Here is a 22,055-nt window from a genome sequence, read left to right as displayed (position 1 = left end):
CGGGAACGAGAGCTACTTCGAATTAGGCGAGATTTTGAATTAATCAATTTTGAATTATCGAGGTTCTACTGTACATCCAAAGCATAAACAACAATTCTCTTCTCCCTGATCTTACAATACACACATCGATCTCCTTCATTTCGATAGTACAGTACAGGCGTGCTCATGCATCATTAGCAAAGCTGTCTAAGATTTAAAGATAGGTCACTCATATTGACGAAGGGGAGGCTGGAGGCAACTTGCATATTGTCGACCAGTAACGAAGTGAGTGTGATATAGCTTTGAGCCGTGGCAGTCCTTGGTAATAAGTATTCCTCCTCAGAAGAGTACCGACTTTTCATATCAGAAGATTCAATGTACTGGTGTGTGATATTTCAAGGAGCCAGCTAAACAACATACTGCAGCGTGAACACATCTTTTTCACGCGCGTAACTTAATGGCAGTAATTTATCTAAACATTAATGATGAAGTGTTGCCACATAACATTGTTTCTATTGTGTGTCTATTTAGATCTCTTTCATACATTTTATATTCTACTCAGTTTCTGCATAAAGAAGTTTGTGAATCTATTGTTTCATTTGTTGTGAATAATTGGGTAGAGTTCTCCACTTTGTCCGAAAATCTACTTGGTAATAACTATTCCTCCTCAGAAGAGTACCGACTCTTCATGTCAGAAGTTCAACTTATGGTGGAACATGTGAGTTGACGGCAGCAGGCAAAACATTTCCATTCCGCTTTGAAGTTTATCGTGAAAATGAAACTCAGGATAGTAAGGAATTGCAACAGTCAAGTTTTAGGGAGGAAGGGGGTCTGAGATTGCTGTTGGTTAACTGTCAAAGTGTAGTAAATAAACAATTAAAATTTGGTACATTGATGGAATCTCATGAGACTGATGTGGTGATAGGAGTGGAATCGTGGTTGAGAGAAGGGGTGGGTAATAGAGAAGTATTTCCAGAAGGGTACACAGTCTATCGTAGAGACCGAGGAGATAAAAAAGGAGGGCGGGGGGGTTATTCTGGTGAAGGAAACTTACTGTTCACATGAATGGTTTACTGATAAAAGGGATGAAATATTAGGGATTAAATTAATTTGTGATAATATGAAGGAGGTGGGAATTATAGGAACATACAGGCCTGGAAGAGAGGAAAGAGACATGGAAATATTTGAGAAAATGAGAGATTATACTCATAAAAACAATAATAATGATATGGTAATAATTGGAGAAGATCTAAATTTGCCTGAAGTTGAATGGAATGGAGCTGCTAGTGAAGCCCATGAACAGAAACTAGCAAATAAGTTAATTTGGGAGGGAGGATTTACACTAGTACAAGAGCCGACTCGTCTCAATAACTTACTAGATGTATTCTTGGTTAAACCATGGGAAATTGTTGATAAAACTAAGGTAATTGAAGGAATAGGAAACCATAAGGCTGTAATAATGGACGTAGGACTCGTACCAAAAAGGCTTAATAAGAGGGTTACACAAGACAAGAAATTGTACAGAAAAACTAAAGTTGATGAATTTGGGACTTAGCTTAAATCACAATTCAGTTGTTGGATAAGTGAAGGGAGTAACGTGGATACACTTTGGGCTAAATTTAAAGGAATAATTTGGGAAGGAGAGAAGAGATTTGTACCTGTTAAGAAGGGTAAAATGACCTCAGACCCTGTTTATTATACAAGGGAAATAAGAAAATTAAAAAGAAAATGTAGAATAGTAAACAGGAAAATCAAAGAGGGTAGGGAGAGTAGAGAAACTAGAAAACAGCTAATGAGGGAACTGAATAGAGCGAAAAAGGAAGCAAAAGAGAATTATATGAATGGCATACTTCAAGAGGGTAATGACCACAAAGGGAAATGGAAAAAGCTGTATTCATATCTCAGGAATCAAAAAGGAAAAGGAATCCAAATTCCTACAATGGTGGGAGAAGGGGGTGAACACTATTTAACAGATACTGAGAAAGCAAACCTATTTAGTAGGGAATTCAGAGATTCAGTAGATGATTGTCAGGAGTTTGAAACCGAAACAGAAGATAGAGAGGGAGAGACACAGCGGGAAACAAGAAGCTTCTCATTCACAAATGAAGATATTTTCAGAGAAATCCAACTGCTTCGGCGAGGAAAAGCAGCAGGAAGTGATCAAATTACTGGGGAGGTATTAAAGACAATGGGGTGGTACATAGTGCCTTATTTAAAATTTCTCTTTGACTATGTCATAAATAATAGTGTAATACCAAAGGAATGGAAGGAATCTATAATAATACCAATTTATAAAGGAAAGGGTGATAAAAGGAATCCAGAGAACTGCAAACCAATCAGCCTGACCAGTATAGTTTGTAAAATACTGGAGAGTTTAATATCAAAGTACATCAGAGGGATATGTGATGATAAAAATTGGTTCATGAGGAGCCAGTATGGATTTAGAAAGAAATTTTCTTGTGAGGCACAACTGGTGGGATTTCAGCAGGACATATCAGATCAATTGGATTCAGGAGGTCAGTTAGATTGCATAGCCATAGATCTTTCCAAAGCCTTTGATAGAGTGGAACATGGAATATTATTAAAGAAATTGGAGGGAATAGGATTGGACGTAAGGGTTACACGTTGGATAAAAACATTTCTAAATTCAAGGGTTCAGAAAGTCAAAGTAGGAAATAATGTATCTCAGGAAGAGAAAGTTTGGAAAGGAATTGCACAGGGTAGTATAATCGGTCCGTTACTTTTCTTAATATACGCTAACAATATAGCATCAAAAATAAGATTTTATGCAGATGACATAATTGTTTATAGGGAAATAAACAACATTGAGGATTGTTCAGAATTACAAAGGGACCTTGAAAGTATCCAACAATGGGTTGAAGAAAATAATATGAATGTTAATGGAGGCAAATCAACTGTTACAACTTTTACAAACAGGAGCTTTAAAACTAAATTTGAATATACTTTGGATGAGGTAGTTATCCCAAAAGATGGCGAGTGCAAATACTTAGGTGTGAGATTTGAAAGTAATTTGCACTGGAAGGGTCATGTTGATGATATTGTTGGGAAAGCATACAGATCGTTACATGGCATAATGAGGCTACTTAAAGGATGCAATAAAGAGTTAAAAGAAAAAAGTTACTTAAGTGTGGTTCGTCCATTATTGGAATATGCAAACAGTGTTTGGGATCCTCACCAAGAATACCTAATAAAAGAAATAGATAGTGTGCAGAGGAAAGCATCAAGATTTGTAACAGGGGATTTCAGGAGAAAGAGTAGTGTATCAGAAATGTTAGAGGAACTTGGGTGGGAAACTTTAAGTAAGAGAAGGGAGAAAACTAGACTTATAGGATTATATAGAGCCTATACAAGAGAAGCAGCATGGGGAGATATCCGTGAGAGGCTTCAGTTGGAAAATAATTATATCGGCAGGACTGACCACAAATATAAAATTAGAAGGAATTTTAGCAGAAGCGATCGGGGTAAATTTTCATCCATTGGGAAGGGTGTGAAGGAGTGGAACAGTTTACCAGGGGTAGTGTTTGATCCTTTTCCAAAATCTGTACAGATATTCAAGAAGAGAATAAACAGCAACAGAGAAAATAAATGAAGTGTTAGAGGGCATTCGACCAGTGCAGGTTATTGTAAATAAAAAAATGTGTGTGAATAAATTAAATCCATCCCCTGGTCTAAGCACTTTGGACAGCCAAAGTAGGGGACTGCCTGTAGGGGTGAAGTACAGTGGGGACTTTGAGGGCCCTGGGAGCGCTACGGTAGCTGTGAAGGCCCTTCAGGAACTCTGAAAAGTGGTGGCAAAAGGGGCTCTGTTAAGACACAGCAGGTCGTTATGCTACTTAGGTTCCAGAACGGTTAAAAAAAAAGTAAATAAATAAATGCAATGTAAATATTAATCTTATACCAGTTGTATAGTATCATTTGAAGTAATTCCACATAATGTATATCAGTTGACTATATTTGTAAGTAGTACAGGAGATATTATAAGTAGAATTTTGTAAACAATATGAATTTATTAAGGGTGAGCTGTGTGTTTAATAGAAAACATTGTTAGCGTAAATTGTATAATATTGTATTATAGGAAAATTTTCTTCTGTTGTTAATTTATTATTTAGTGCTTGACAATAATGTATTTTAGTGTACCATTTGCCACCGAGGTAGACACCTCATTTTCAAATAAAGCGATTTTGATTTGATTTGATCATAATTATACAGGACATTTGATGATGAAGCTAATACCGTAAAACAATCACGATTTACTGGTAATCTTTCTGACATTTTGAAGTATATGAATGTCTGTGTGAAGAAACAAGTGCTTCATTCATTGTTACAAAAGTATCCAAAAAATGTCATACTCGATACTCAATGCTACGAGAAAAATACAATTTAAAAAAGCAGCAGTCACATTTTTACAGAATAATCCTTGTTCACATACCATTGCTGTAAGTAAATACCAAGAGAAAAATCCTGAAGTCCATAGAGCAGCGGCAGTCGCATACCAGAAGAATAACCCCAAGGTTCATAGAGCAGCGGCAGCTACATACCAGACAAATAATCCCAAGGTTCATAGAGCAGCGGCAGCTACATACCAGCAAAATAATCACGAAAATCACAGGACAGTTCAAACGCAATATGAGGGACATCACCCTGGGGTCCGGAAAGAAAGACGATTGCATCTATGGAAAATTATGTTTCGTTCCGGGATGTCTTAAGATCCTGAAATTGATTACGAAGATAACAGCTTGATAACTATTGGTAAAATGATCCATGAATGCCAATTCTGCAGTGCTCTCAAGTGGAAAGATGAAACACCTGGCAAGGTTCATCTGCCACCACTCCAATCTCCACCTGAACCATTGTACAGTTTACTAATGGGTGCCCATCCAGATCATGGCCATTTTTTGGATCGAATTAGAGAATTTAACAGCTGTTTTCATATGACATCTTTTGGTGCTAAACAAGTCATCCAACATGGCTTTATGCCAACTTTTAAAAATACAAGGTCAAATTTATCATTCCATGGCAATCTATTGCCAAATGCTCAACAAGATCCTGGATTTTTCCAGATTTACTTTGTTAAGATAAAAGAGAAGCGCTAATACAATGTTCTAAGATACCAGATGTTACGCCAGTGTAGGTTAAACAATTAACTATTATGTGAAGAACTTGAAAACAGCTCTTGAGAAGGTGCCTTCCAGATGTCAAGATTTTAAGGTAGTTATTCATGTGAATAGAAAGCTGGCTGACGCCCACAGTGGGCGATATAATGCTCCAACAATAATGAGGTTGCTTTAGTAATCGTTGGCAAACAATTTGAAAAACAAGATGTACAGTAGAAGTCCGTTATAACGAAAATTCACAACGGCGGAAAATTTACTCACTATAGCGGGTTGTTGTTATATCCGATTTTTGTATTAAAGTCGGACCCCCCCCCCCATACACATCAAAATCACAGTGAAACGGCAATCAGTTTGTTCAAAACGTGTTTTTCCGCGGATGATATCCACATTACAGCTTACTTGTTTGTTATTTTTCAAAATTAGATACTACGTGAAAATATATGTTTAATTACATTCTGAAAAAAAAATTACAGTACTGTACATTTCTGTATCCATGACGAACCCCACTTTTTCCTTCAAAAAATTAAATCAGGCTCAAAAAGTGCTTATAAAATCACGTAATTGCCTTTGTAATACAGTACGCATTTTTAGACTATTTTTAGACGCCGAACATTGGCTTTTGTTATACCGCATTTTTTGCGGCTGCAGAATTATTCTTTATTTCCGTCGGTTTAATGACCATTCACTTAAAATTGGCATCATAATACTGAAGAGAACCCATTGAAAATATGCCGGCAATAGCTATTCGATGCATCTCTACAATACGGCGATCCGTCAGGAATATATTCTTGCTATCTATAAAACTGTTATGGTACTATTACTCAGCGTCAGATATAACCGGCTACCGCTACATGCACGTCTCTCTTGCTGGGTTTGGTCAACTTCAGCGGCTAGCGATGTATAGGCCTAATTGCGGACGTCGAAAGTCAACGAACGAGTTTATTGCACCACGGTATAGGCATTCGACACTTGCGTTTTTCGTGCACTTACCTCACAGTTTAATTTTCGACTTCTTTAAAGCATCGTTGTTGCAGACCACTGAATGCATTTTTTGTTCAGTACACATATTTTTAGCTATCTTTGTCTTCACGCCGACGCCAAAAATTGGCTTTACTTAGGCGTACGCCGTATTTTCTTGTGCTGCACAATTATTCCACATTTCCAAGTGTTTAATAACAATTAACTTAAAATTGGCATCATAATATCGACGAGAATCCGTTGAAAATTTGCCGGCAATACCTGTTACACGCATCTTTACAACTATCCATTACGAAAATATTCCTGCTGTCTATAAAACTTAATTTTACTAAGAGTCAGATACAGTGGGCACGTTATAACTCTGCCACTGGGTAGCCGTGGCCTTTCTAAGGATTCAAAGGCTCGCATGTTTTTATGTCATTCTGCAGATTTGAGAATTGTTTTTGTAGAGGCTAATAGAATGTCATTCTCTCTTCACTGTTTCCCAAGATCCAGTGCCATTACACACAGGTGCCATACAACCGGTTGTCACGGCTAGCGATGTATAATAAAGAGATGGTTGTTCATTGTTAACGAATTTTGTGTGTGGATGCGGGGGTGAAAAGAAGCAGCGTGGTTACCGTGGTAGTTGCCAGTGGTATTCATTACTGTTAAGCCACGAATGCAAGACACCCTTGATTTTTCGCATGAGATACTGAGGAAAAAACGTCGTCCTGGATTCGGAGAAATACGGTATTACTCCAGAGTTCCCTTCTTCAAATGGCGTCACCTAACCTAACCGTATATGTGTCATGAAAACATTTGAAACACATGTAGAGAAATGAGTTATCCTCGCTAAAAATTTATATGTGAATAGCCTTTCCGAAATTTAACTAGACGCGAGAAAATATGAACTATCCTCTGAAATCAGTGATGTAGGCCTACTCTGCCATATCTTGAGGTGTATCACATTCTTAATTAATTTCTACATATAACATTAAAATTAAGGGATTGTTTACTTCAGCCGTTATTTTTAACGAGTTAACAACTGCTGTTGGCCACGTTATTTATGGATTTATTACGAAAATTTGTTATCCTCTTTTATTTTGAATTTTCTTTAGAGGACAGCAGTCGTTTGGTATTATTAATCGACTCCAACATCACCTTCGATGTCGACGAGAGAGCTCGCAAATGCACATAACGAGAAAAATATACCGTGCCAAAGATGATCGATCGCATTTTGTGACAAAAGTTTCAGTTTCCTTATTCAAACAGCGTCACCTATTTTAACTTAACCGTACTATACATATGGTGAAAACATACTTCAAGCGCCACTAGAGAAATGATAACCTTCTCGCTATAAATTTATATGATAATAACCTTTCCGTAATTTAACCAGGCGTGAGAAAATATAAACAAACCTCTGAAATCAATTATGCACGCTGCCATATCTCGAGGTGTATCCCATTTTTAATTAATTGCAGTATTTATCATTAAAATTAAGCAATTGTTTAGTCAGCCTTTATTTTTAACGCATTAAGAACTGTTTTTGGACATGTTATTTATGCATTTACTACGAAAATATGTTCTCTTTCAATTCAAATTTTCTTTACATAACAGCAGTCGATGGGTATTACTAAACGACTTCGGCATCGCCTTCGAATGTTGATGAGAGAACTCGTTGGTGGACATAGCGAGGAAGTGATACCGAAGTTAATTGATTGCATGCAACATAATCGCTGGGGTGCATAAATATCGGTATCGGAAAAAGACATGCGCGTTTAATCGCTCGTAATAACTAATATGCCAGTGATAGGGCTCTCGCTGTAACCGATGGATAATACACAGTTTAATATAGGAATTTTAAAGGAACAGCAAAACGTTGGTATAACGGGGTTCTCGTTATATGCCGTACTCGCTATAGCGGACTTATACTGTAGTTATTCAGAGCCACAATGATAAACTCAAACGTATCAGTTAAATTCATCCGTCTTATGATTCACTTCAATATTCTATGATGTTTTGTTATGATAAAGATGGCTATTATATAAATATTCTTCAACGTGATCTTCATAAAAAAAATTTTTGAAGAAAAAGGTATCAGCGGCAAGCTATTATGCCTTTCAAATAATTGTGCGAGAGTGCAAAAATAATTTACTCTTAGTTTTTGGTGATTTGTTAAATCAATATTTAGTTGATATCTATGAAAAAATAGAAACTCAGAGGCTAAATTTCATTCACAACAGTCAAAAGCAGCTAAGATCAGAAAATCATATTCATTTAAGAGATACAGTAAGCAGGCAAGATACAAGAGCCGATCAACTTGGACAAAGGGTAATTCTGCCTTCATCATTTACCGGAGGACCTCGATATATACACAAACACACGCAAGATGCAATTACACATGTACGTCATTACGGAAGTCCTGATCTTTTTATTACATTTACGTACAGTTCAAACTGGTTTGAAATTTTGGAAGCAATCTGGAAAGGCCAAAAGCACTACAATCATCTCGATATAATTTCTAGGGTATTCCGATTGAATTTGAAAAATCAAATGGACCTTTTCAATAAAGCAAGAATTTTCGGATAATGTGCGTTGTTACATGTACTCAGTAGAACGGCAGAGACATGGATTGCCTCACATTCATATATTACTGTGGTTGGTGGAAAGAATACCGTCTAACAAGATCGATAACATCATTTGTGCTGAAATTCCTGATCCAAATAAAGATCCTATTTTACACGATATTATCTAGTCTACAATGATTCCTGGACCTTGCAGTATTTTGAATCATAATGCACCTTGCATGAAAGATGGACGTTGCAATAAGAGATACCCACAACCATTCTTCGTCAAACACAAACTAGTCATGATGATTATCCACTGTATCAAAGATTGGCTTTGCAAGATGGAGGATTTGTAGTGCAAATCAACGGTGTAGAGCTTGACAACAGATGGGTAGTGCCTTTCAATCCTGTTTAATCTCGCTTATTAAAAGCTCACATTACTGTGGAATATAGCAGATCTATTAAGTCGGTGAAATATGCATGCAAGTATATCAACAAAGGCTGCGACCAAGCAGCATTTTCACTATAAAATGGAGCACTTGATGAGGTAAAATTATATGAAACAGGAAGGTATACAGTGGAGCCTCGATTCTCCGTTTTTGGAGGGACCATGAATAAAAAACGTACAATACGGGAAAACGGAAAATCTTGGAACGAATGAACTATCAACAAATTGGCCTAACATAAAAAAAGTGAAATATGTATACTAGTAATCTCACAAACACCCCTAAACCAAACCAAACCAAACCAAACTACAGCCCCGATGAGCCTTTCACCTACCGAGCGACCGCTGCTCGGTCAGAAGGGCTGCAGATTACGAGGTGACGCATGGTCAGTGTGACGAATCCTCTCGGCCGTTATTCCTGGCTCTGATCGCTGTCTCACCATTTAATAGCTCCTCAATTTAAGGTAATCATAGAGTGAGTGAACCTGGAACCAGCCTTCATATCCAGGTAAAAATGCCGGACCCTCCGGGTGAGAAGCAGGCAAGTTAACTGCGGGGCCGGCTTCAAACATTAATTACCGGTACACGACTTGAATTGCTGCTGCAGACGCAGTCTGCTGAGCCACAGCTATACGTCGAATACGGTGGTCCTCCCTCTCGTTGGTGCCATGGGTACATCCGGAGCCCGGTCTTCTTTTGAGTGTACCTTCTTGTGACTACTGCTGCAAGCAGCACAGACATTCCTGCCAAGTCATTCTGCAATAGCGCGGATCGAAAATCCACCTTTACATACCCCTATTATATAACCTTGTTCAATTGCAGTGAGCTGTTGATACTGGCCTCTTCATCTTCGTAAAGGCATTCTTTACCTGGTCGCAGTCAATTCATCCTATCTTGCAAGTAACTTAACGCTCTCGCACAGTACAGCTCATATTTAATGCAAACCTTATGTGCAACGTCATGGGGCTGCTACTAGCACCATGTTATTGCGATCTGTGGGAAATTTGAATCAACATCATCTTTCAGGTGGATAAACATTCCTTAATCTAGCACAACCCCTTCTTGGTGTTTGGATATATTTTTTCTGCCAGTGTATTTTTAATGTAGTTTAATAAATACAGAAAATATTGTAACAACTTGACACACGTCATTGTTTTAGCTTTCTGTATTCTCTGTTTTCTTTCATAATATAATGGAATGGTTTTAAAATTTTTAACATGAGAAACCTGCCCAAGATGGCTACCACTACATGATTTAACACTGCCACTTGAAGGGTTAAAGACTCATTTGTGAAGGTCTATTTTTATTATTCTCCAATTGCTCTGGCTTGTGCAATAGAAGTCACTACCCACAGTGTATTTAAGCTCAAGGTCACAAATAAACTGAAACTTCTTGAGCTTTGACCATTTTTTCCAATTTGTAACTTGTGATATACTATTGTTTGGGTTGGCATTATTGTGTTGATGTATGCAGTTTTGGTTACTATTCCATTGGTGTGCAAAAGTGAATATTTGTCACTTCAGGTGTAAGGAGAGAGAGATTATTATATAAGCTTCAAACAGCAGGTTGTATGCAAGGCAAAACGTACTAATAATGTATAGACTTGCACACTCCAAGCAGACAGTGAAGTCAGTCAAAATAACATACATCAAAACGCAGGAGCGTTTCATTTTTCAAAACACTCAATAACTTCAAAAATAGACACCAGACCCTTACAAGAAAATACATCTTGCATAATTTAATATAGAGATAACTGTGTTATTAAACCATCGGTCTAGTCAGGGTGAACAAAATAAAACACTGTGTTCATGTCTGTAAAAATTGTTACATTTAAAAACACCCATGTATCTGTAGCCTAGCCTAATTTAAGGCAGGCCTGGGCTGCTGTACACAAATAATGCGTCATTTGGGACTGCATTTGAGATGTCGCACTACTATTGCACCACAACTGCTGGTAGATTAAGCCGAACAATTTGGTCATGTATCAGTGTTACATAATAAAATGAGGAAAGCCCAGAATATTTTATATTCCAATAAAATTCTTATTCTTAGATTTACTTTAGGGTTTATTAAATAATCTTAATTATGGAATAACATGAATATGCTATGATGTCATTGATTATTTAATTTTACCAGTAAATACCATCTCAAATTCAGGGTCATCTTATATGCGAATCCGTCTAATATTCAGTAAATCTACTTACCATCTTACTAATAAAAAGTCCTTATACAGTTGTTTAACACTTGTACAGTTATACAGTGAATAAAACCTGTATAAGCATCGTATTTTTTTTCTTAGTAATAAATGTGGTGTACAAATTGTATTACTATATAGAACGTATACGCTCTTCCAAGTTGAAGGAATCTCTTCCTGCAGTTCACTGACATATTTCGCACGTTCACCGCATTTATGATCGCTTCTGCTGGTTATCTACGAGTAAAACTTCCGGAAAGTTGTGCAGTAGCACAGCAAATCGAAAAGGCAGTGGCAACACAAAGTGAGACGGCTGGGAATTGGCTTATATTGATATCAACATTTCAGTCAATCACTACTGATCTGCATGGGCAGTTGCCCAGATGGCAGTTTCCCTATCTGTTCTTTTCCTAGCCTTTTCTTAAATGATCGCAGAGAAATTGGAAATTTCTTGAACATCTCCCTTGGTAAGTTATTCCAATCCCTAGCTCCCCTATCTATAAACAAATATTTGCCCCAATTTGTCCTCTTGAATTTCAGTTACTTGTATAAAGAACGCCACGAAAGAAATGGAAGAGCTTAAGAAAAGATCAAGAGCTCCTAACTGGGATAGTACGGAAAATGTAGGCAATTGTAATTGAATAGGTGAGTTGAAAAGGGTACACGTTCCAAAATCCTTACTTTTTAGGATAAAGGAAGAACTGTTTATGTCAAGGAATATGTTCCTTTTTATACGGTACTCAAATTTGAGAAAGATCTTTGTAGAGGCAGATAACGTATAATAAACTCGCAATTTCAAAAGTCTATTAAATAGTAACACATTATTACACAAGAAACATACCCAACCATCATTTCTTTTATAGTTTTTCATTGTCATTCCGTCTCTTTAAAGTGTTTTACTTTACAAAGATTTCTAGCCTCCATAACCTCTAAATGGTGTATGTCTTCTTTGTTTAAAATATTGTGAAGGTCATCAATGTTATCGTCGATTCTTTCAATGTGTGTTCAATGTTAAATGGATAAGTTGAATATTTCACCATGATTATATTACTGCAGACAGTAAATACCATGAAAATAAACTGCTCACTCATTTATTTTTCCGCTACTTGCTGCTATACAACGCTTATACAAGGGTCCTGGTCTGTATAAGCAATTCAATGAATAACTATAACACATTTATACACAGGAGGCATATACACAATTTCTTAGTAAAGAATTTCACATAAACGGTGTATAAACCTTGTATAAAAGTTATACACCGTTTATTAGTTAGACGGTTATAGTTTATATAAATTAAATCCAACTTTCAGACTTAAGACAGAAGTACTAATATGATATTAATACTACTAATTAGAATGTCATTTCCAGGAGAAGCACAGAAAGAATTTTATGAATTGGATCAAGTTTTAATTCTTTGCCCAGTTCTTGAAATCGCTTGATTAATTTTCATAGTATAATATCCATTGAAAAATCCCATTCTGTAGCCCAGTACGTACATACATACATCATGTTCTGCCTATTCAATGAGGCCCTGTCACCGACTTCTGTCTTGATATTTCTTCAAATGCTTGTCCACGTCATAGGAGACAGGCAATGGCGTAAAGTTGAGGAATGCCTGTAGGGGAGAAGTACAGTGCATTTGATCTCTAATGTTGATTTTCAAACCTCAAAGGTTGCTCAGTTATTGGTCTGGTGTTTCTTGTGGTTTACTTGACTCTCTTGGTTGACTAGACAGTAGAATCTCTGAAACAAGGCTTTTTATATGTCTGTGATTGCCTTATTATTAATTTATGTTCATACAGGATAATGTTCTGTCACTTCAGTCCATTGAACAAACATGTACAGTAGTGTCCTAAAGTTAAGCATAATCATTAAACGAGGCCTTTCTGCCTGATGGGAATGTCAGACGGATTCCTGAACAAACGGAAGCTAAATCACACACCATATGTCACACAACTTGTCAAAAAAAAAAATGTGTCAGAAAGGTTCTGATAGCAAAGGTACACCTTTGACAACAACTAACAAAACATGGCAATGTCTTCCACAATACAATATAGTATGCTGTTAATAGGGTGTATGCTTACCCCTAACGGCCACACATGCTTCGCAGCGATGTGGCATGTTCTCTATTAGGTGGTCCAAGAGCTCTTGTGGCAGCCAATCCCATTCCTCTAAAAGAGCAATGCGAAGGTCTGGGAGGGTCCTTGGTGGAGGCTTATGGGTTGGAACTCGCCTTTCCAATGCATCCCAGGCATGTTCTATATGATTCATATCCGCAGACCTTGCTGGCCAGTCCATGCGATGAATGTGTTCCACATCCAGAAATTCATCCACCAGAGCAGCGTGGTGCGGTCGGGCATTATCGTCCATTAAGAGGAAGTCTGGACCAACCGCACCTCTGAAGAGTCGAACATGTGGTCTCAGTACCTTATCCTTGTATCTTTGAGCGTCAACGGTGTTCTTCGGACCACCCATGAAGATGTGCAGGTCCGTACGGCCATTCAACATGATGCCACCCCACACCATGACGCCAACACCACCATACTGGTCCCGTTCCACGATGTTCCTGTGGTTGTATCTGCTACCCGGTTCTCTCCAGATTAATGTGCGACAGGAATTGTTCTGCAAACTGAAGCAGGATTCAACTGTGGAGAGCACATGCGTCCATTCATTCATGGTCCAGTTTCGATGTTGATGGCTCCACAGTGAACGGGCCCATCTCTGTGCTGGAGTGAGCAGGACGCACACCACTGGACGTCGGGCAAACAGCCTTGCTGTTCTAAGCGTCCAGTACACAGTTTGCAGGGAAACGGCAACCCCTGAGACGGCTGCAAGCTCCGCCGATAAATGTCTTGCAGGCGCACTCCAATTTCATTGGGCGGTTAAGGCCAGATATTGGTGCTTCTGTGGGGTGGTTACTCTTGGTCGACCTGGTACTGGCCTACGACTAACATCTCCTGTGTCTTGAAATCGTCTCCAGAGCCTGAAAATGACACTTTGTGCCACATTTAAGCATATGGCGACTTTGTTCTGTGTCTGGCCTGCTTCCAGGCGGCCGAGTATTCTACCCTGCAAAACGGGGTCTAAATGGTGTCGTTGTGCCATTATGTTGTCACATTCACCACGAGGCTACACTCCGCAGACTATAACAGGGCAAACACGACTGAGGGAATGTGGAGCGCAGGCACTTGCTGTGTTTCCCTTCGGTTACGCCGCTAGTCAAAGCAGGGAACACTCCTTTCCTATACAGAGCGAACACATAAGGTTGGTAGGTGCGTATGTCGTGCGATTTGCGGTCTATTTCTTGTTGGCCTGCTTACTCGTAACTTATGCTTAACTTTGGCATGAAAACTCGTCAGTCATTGAAACTATTCCACTTTGCAAAATAATCTGAAAATCTCTATACATGTTTTCAGTGTTCAGTCTGGAACCTTGTGCTGATAGGTACTAAGAAGACTTCTTCATTCAGTAATTTTCTTTCTTCTAAAATTTGATAGACGTATAATCTCTCCAGTATTCTCACACACATTTTAATTTTTTCAGAAATTCCGACCACGTTACTGCAACCGAAGAGGTCGTTCGGTGAGACCTAAAGGTGTTGTGGTCCAGCGTATGCTGCCACTTTTACCAAAGGCTCCTAATGGACATGCAATGGTCACACTTAAGGTGATCCCTCAGACAAGTCAACTCTCGGGTGAGTTTATGCCTATTGGGACTTCTCCTGGTAGTGTGATAAACTTGGCTCCTGCACGTCCAACGCCGTGTAGTAAACCTCCAGAAGTGCTGCCAGCACCTCAACCTGGTGGATTACTGCTGAATGATCCATCCCCTGCACCATTGCATGGAACATGGCATCAGCCTCAGTCGGAGCCAATGAATATAGGTAAGGATATTCCTTCTCCATTTCTTGAATTTCGTTATTTCATAATGTCATGAAGTTCATTGATTCATAACTAACAAAATATATAGTTCTAAATACAGTAAAACCTTGTTAATTCGAAGTCGTTGGGACGCAAAAATTGGACTTCAAATTAACCGCCAATTAGTAATTCAGAAATGCATTGTAGTGACAGTGACTACCTGCCATGGCACTTGTCTCGTAGTTCAGAAATGTCAACCCTTACCGCGTCACAATATATTACAACTCGTTACTGCATGCAGTTAACCTTGATTTACAGCTTAAACCTTTCAAATGCCATGGAAAAAATATATTTCCAAAATGTATCCAACAAGGTGCATTTACAGTATTCAAATAATCCACTTGGATAACTCGCTGACAAACATAACCTCACACAACGAAAGGGAAAAAAAACATCATCCAAAGACAAGGAGAAATCTTTGCTGACTCCTCTGTGCAAGTCTTTTATTCATTGGATTACTGTACTGTATGCATTTTAGATGTTGCACGGAAAGTAGCCGACACCCTTAAAACATCGTGGCTTACCAACATTCTTATAACGAGGGGAGAAAGTCCATCACTTCCGTCTGCATTACAACACAGTAGAGTGACTACCCTTGTAGTGACAGTAACTACCCACCATGGCACTTCTCTCGTAGTTCAGGTATGTCAATCCTTGCCGAGTCACAAAGTATTCTAAGACATATTAATGCATGCAATCGCCCTGAATCACAGTTTAAACCTTTCAAATGCCATGGAAAAATTATTTCCAAAATGTATCCAACAAGGTGGGTTTATTACATTACTCAAATAATGCACTTGGATAAATCACTGGCAAACATAACCTCACGCAGCGAAAGAAAAAACACACGATAAAAAAAATTAGGACAACTTATGCTGGCTCCTCTGTGCAAATGATTTATTTTTTGGATTACCGTACGGTTTGCAGTTTTTAGATGCCTTGTACTTGCAAGGAAAGTGCCCGACGCCCTTAAAACATCGTGGCTTATCAAACTTTCCTATGACGAGGGGAGGAAGTCTCTCGCTTCCTTGTGCATTTCAACACAGTATGAAGACCCCCACACTTGTACACTTTCCCAATTGACACTTCTCTCCTTTGAAACCGTTGGGCTCGGTGTTAAAGAAACAATGCAGTTTCATCGACATTGACAATATTGTTTGGTGCGTACAAATTGATTATATGAGCCACACTTTTTCGCCAACTGTCGGTATCACCAGTGTTCGCGAATTCTGCTTCTCCGCACACTGCCTGTTACGTGATATTGTGGTGTTCCTTAAAACTCTGATTACAAAAGAATTACGATTTTACTCAAATTTAGCAAATGTGAAGCACACTGTAGACACACCGAAGTGAGTGAAAGTACGGAAAGCTACCCCAACACATTCTGGAAGATGAGTTCTCGTGGATGAATTTTGAATTTAAATTACTCTGTAAAATACTTTATTTTAAATATAAAGGCAGTTGTGAATTTAAAGTCCGAATTTTGGTAATGGAACCGACATTGTTCTTCAAATTACGAATTATCCGTATTTCAAATTAAACAATTTAAATAACATGCAAAACCATACCTCATGTTTATGGGAACGAAAACATCGATTAGGCAAGAGTTTGAATTAACCGATTTTGAATTTTCGAGGTTCTACTGTAGTAGTAATGAGATCTTAAGGTATTTTTTATAGTTCCAAGTAATTATAATGAGTTCCAGTGAATTCCAGGAAGAAACACAAATAAGTGGAATTAAGAATGCGACGAGGCAATAGAGAGAAGACACCTAGCCTGGATAAACCAGAAGAATGTAATTTAGAACTAAGAAAACAAAGAAAGTCAACCTATGAAATCATCAAATAAAACGTAATCATCTTAAAAACACCCTAGAAAGGATAGAAGAGAATTTCCAGAAAAAACAATTGCGAGATTATTGCAAAACCTTCGGCAGATATCTCCAAAAGTATGAACCCCCAACGTTAATGCTGTGAGATAAATCAGGAAATTTAACCCATAGTAACCAAGAAAACGCAGTGATCCTCACAGAAACATTCAACATCTAAATTGCAGTGACCCACTAGAAGCATTTCAAGTTAACAATGACACGCCCATTTTAACCACTCTTGATCTAATGGATCCCCCAGCTATCAACAAAGTACAACTCACAATAAAAGAACCCAAAAATTACAAGACATGTGGTGATGACCTAGTCTTTGCAGAAATATGGAAAAATGCCAGAAAATCTGTGATAATGAATCTCTATCAACATCTAGTAGAAATGTATATCACAGAGAAAATTGCAGAACACTGGACTGTAGGAATAATCTCATCTGTTATTTAAAAAAGTGTGTGTCCCAATGAAGCAGGTAGCCGAGCCGTAGGTGCAACCATATCGGATGGGTATCTGCCGTGAGACCAGACTAACGAATGGTTCATTGAAAGGGGGGTAGCAGCCTTTCGGAAGTTGCAAGGGCAGCAGTCTAGATGATTGAGTGATATGGCGTTGTAATAATACTTTACATGGCTTAACTGTGTTGATACTGTCACGCGGCTGAATGTAACGGGAAACTACAGCCGTAACTAACTCCCGATGACATGCAGCTCTCTCTGCATGAATGATGTACTGATGATGGCTTCCTCCCGGGTAAAATATTCTGGAGGCAAAATAGTCCCCCATTTGGATCTCCGGGTGGGGACTACACGAGAGGAGGTGATCATTAGGAAGATGGATACTGACATTTTGCGAGTCGGAGCGTGGAATGTTACAACTTTGATTCGCTGTGGTAGGTTAGAGAATCTGAAAAGGGAGATGAATAAACTAACGTTAGATGTAGTTGGTATCAGTAAAGTACGTTGGCAGGAAGAACAGGATTTCTTATCAGACGACTACCAAATTATCAACACAAAATCAAACAGGGGAAATGCAGGAGTAGGTTTAATATTGAATAAGAAAATAGGGCAGCGGGTAAGCTATTATGGCCAGCATAGTGAAAGGATTATTGTGGTCAAGACACCATGCCAATGGCCACCACAATAGTGCAGGTCTATATGCCTACTAGTTCAGCGGATGATGAAGAAATCGAAATAATATATGAAGAGATAAAGATTTAATATAGTATGTAAAAGGTGATGAGAATCTAGTGATGGGAGAGTGGAATGCAGTGATAGGCCAAGGAAGAGTAGGAGAATTTGGATTGGGACAAAGGAATGAAAGAGGAAGCCGACTGGTTGAATTCTGCACTAATCACAATTTAGTTCTGGCTAACACTTGGTTCCAACACCACAAACGATGGCTGTATACATGGACGAGACCTGAAGACACTGGAAGGTATCAAATAGACTTCATTATGACTAGGCAGAGATTTAGAAACCAGGTGCTGGATTCCAAGACTTTACCAGGAGCAGACGTGGACTCTGACCACAACCTGTTGGTCATGAAATGCCATCTGAAGTTGAAGAAATTCAAGAAAGAAAGGAAGGAATGCAAGGAGATGGGTTCTAGACAAGTTGAAAGAAAATAGTGTGAGGGGTTGTTTCAAGGAACATGTAACACAGCGACTAAATAAAAAGACTGAAGGAAACACAATAGAGGAAGAGTGGACAGTCATGAAGAATGAGATCAGAAAGGCTGCTGAAGAAAAGTTAGGAAGAAAGGAAAGATCACCTAAGAAACAACGGATAACTCAAGAGATACTAGACCTGATTGACAAACGACAAAAATACAAGAATGAAAAAAATGAGGAGGGCAGAAAAGAATACAGGCGAATAAAAAATGAAGTAGACAGAAATTACAGGACAGCCAATGGCTGAAAGAGAAGTGCAAGGATGTTGAATGTTGTATGGCCCTAGGAAAGGTAGATGCTGCATACGGGAAAATCAAGGAAACCTTTGGAGAAAGGTAAAGTAGGTGTATGAATATTAAAAGCTCAGATGGAAAACCACTTCTAGGTAAAGAAGACAAGTCAGAAAGATGGCAGGAACATATCCAACAGTTGTATCATGGTAAAGAAGTAGATGATAGTGTTCTGGAACAAGAAGAGGCTGTTAATGCTGATGTCATGGAAAACCCAATTTTGAGGTCAGAATTCGACAGAGCTTTGAGAGTCCTAAGTAGGAACAAGGCACCAGGAAATTATGACATACCCTCAGAATTACTGACTGCCTTAGGAGAAACCAGCATGGAGAGGTTGTTCAGTTTAGTGTGTAAGATGTACGATACAGGAGAAGTGCCATCTGATTTTCTGCAGAATGTTGTTATACCTATTCCCAAAAAAGCCGGTGCTGACAAGTGTGAAAACTACCGCACCATTAGTTTAGTATCTCACGCCTGTAAAATTTTAACATGTGTTATTTAAAGAAGAATGAAAAGACAAGTTGAAACTGAGTTGGGAGATCAATTTGGCTTTAGAAGAATTGTGGGAATACGTGAAGCAATCCTGACTTTACGCCTGATCTTAGGGGATCTTAGGGGACCGAATTAAGAAGGACAAGCCCACGTACATAGCATTCGTAGATCTAGAAAAGGCATTTGATAATGTTGATTGGACCAAGCTGTTCGAGATGCTGAAGGTGATTGTGATCAGATACCGAGAAAGTAGAATTATCTACAATTTATACAAAAATCAGTCTGCAGTGATAAGAATCGAGGGCTTTGAAAAAGAGGCAGCAATCCAGAAAGGAGTGAGGCAAGACTGCAGTTGGTCCGCTCTGCTTTTCAGTGTTTACATACAACAGGCAATGATGGAAATCAAAGAGGAATTTGGAAAGGGTATCAAAGTTCAAGGAGAGGAAATCAAAACCCTGAGATTTGCCGATGATATTGTTATTTTATCTGATTCTGCAAAATATTGCTTGGGTAGCAAAATAACTAATGATGGCAGAAGTAAGGAGGACATATAATGGAGACTAGCACAAGCAAGGAAGGCCATTCTTAAGAAAATAAATTTGTTCACCTCGAACATTGATATAGGAATTAGAAAGATGTTTTTGAAGACTTTCGTCTGGAGCGTGGCATTGTATGGAAGTGAAGCAAGGATGATAACTAGGTCAGAAAGAAAGAGAATAGAAGCTTTTGAAATGTGGTGTTACAGAAGAATGCTGAAGGTGAGATGGGTAGATAGAATCACGAATGAAGAGATACTGAATCGAATTGGTGAGAGGAGATCGATTTGACTAAATTTGACCAGAAGAAGAGATTGAATAATAGGGCACATCTTAAGACACCCAGATCTTGTACAGTGTGTTTTTGAGGGAAGTGTTGGGGTTAAGAATGGTAGGGGTTGACCAAAGTACAAATATGACATGCAGATTAGAGCAGATGTAGGATGTAGTAGTTATGTAGAAATGAAAAGGTTAGCACAGGATAGGGTGGCATGCAGAGCTGTATCAAACCAGTCTATTGACTGATGACTCAGGCAACAGCAACATTTAAGAAAGTAGATAAAACCAGCCCAGATAATTACAAAGGACTGCATACACAAAATTTTCTTTTGCATAATTTACAACAGGATAAAAAACACACTGGAACCACAACTTGGAGAACACCAAGGAGGATTTTACCCATACAGAAGCTGCCCAGACCAAATTCTCAGCCTGAAAGTAATAATGGAATATTACAAGTGCAGAGATAAACAGCTCTTTATCTCATTCATAGATTTCTAAAAAGCATATAATAGTATTCGTAGTGCCACACTTTTAAAAATCCTCAGGGCATATGGTCTTCATCCTAAATTAATAAAAATCATCAAACTAACTTTAACAGACACGAATTCTGAGGTAAAGTTCTGGGCGGAAGTGTCAAATTCTTTTACAATAAAAACTGGCCTCAGAAATGGTGCTTGCTTTTCAATATGGCTGTCGATTAACTCATGAAAGTTTGGCAAAAGGAATATCCACCTACAATCAAAATTGGAGCAAAAACCTCAATAAGAACAAACTGCCTGGGATTTGTGGATGATTTAGGTCTCCTTAGTCCTTGAGTTGGAACAAGTTCATACCCAGATATGCAGTCTCCAAAAACTTGCCCTAAAAATATGATTACAAATATCCTTTTAGAAAACTGAGATCATGCCCATGAAACCCCTGAGCATAAATAAAGTTTTCATAAATGATAAAAAAATTAACATAGTTCTACAATTTAAATATCTTGGAGAAATCATCACACACGACTTAAACAAGAAAGAAACTTGTATAAATAGAACAAACAAAATGAAAAAAAGCCTAATTTCTAACCTGGTCAGCATATAATAAATACTTGTTGAAAGACACTAAGATCCAACACTATAAAACTGTAACATTTCTGGAAACCACTTACGCTTGTGAATTCCTTTTCCAATTTAAAAATGAAAGAAATAGTAATCACCACCTCAAAACTGAAAGAACCACCATCAGAACGTGCATAAATAAACAAAATACCAGTGAGGAGGAGTCTGGAGGATCCTTTCCAATGAAACTCTGTCGAGAGATTGATCCAATCACCAGCACAATGAAGAAAAATCTTGCATTTCTTTCATATCTTGCAACTGCCAGAAAATTGCCATTTACAACAACTAGCAATGAGATATCATCCAAGAAGGACAGAAGGGCAGTGGATCCATAAAATGCAGCAAGATCTCAGAGCAGTTGTTGGACTCAAGATAGCAGATGCAGAGAACAAAAATAAAATTAAGACCCTTCATAAAACCCTCAAATTTTCAGCTGAAATGGACACATACAAGAGCTACAGTGATTTCAGATTAATTGAGAAAATTACAATAGGAATTATAGGTAGATCACAAGAACCAAACAGTACAACCTTCAAAGAGGAAGTGAACATGGAATGACTCAACAGGTCCAATGTGCCCATCAAAGTTAATAATAATAATAATAATA

The 22,055-nt window shown here is 38.3% G+C and overlaps 1 protein-coding gene across 1 annotated transcript in view; it reads left to right on the top strand.

Annotated features, from left to right (window-relative positions):
* Positions 1-22,055, top strand: part of crm (cramped chromatin regulator) — a 350,810-nt gene that overhangs the window by 272,768 nt on the left and 55,987 nt on the right. The window contains exon 11 of the mRNA XM_068226835.1: positions 14,824-15,163. Within this exon, the coding sequence (XP_068082936.1) occupies positions 14,824-15,163 (340 nt within the window). The remainder of the gene's footprint in view (positions 1-14,823; positions 15,164-22,055) is intronic.

This window comes from Anabrus simplex, chromosome 3 (assembly GCF_040414725.1).
Source record: "Anabrus simplex isolate iqAnaSimp1 chromosome 3, ASM4041472v1, whole genome shotgun sequence".
NCBI lineage: Eukaryota > Metazoa > Arthropoda > Insecta > Orthoptera > Tettigoniidae > Anabrus > Anabrus simplex.
This window is presented reverse-complemented; position numbering and strand designations above follow the sequence as displayed.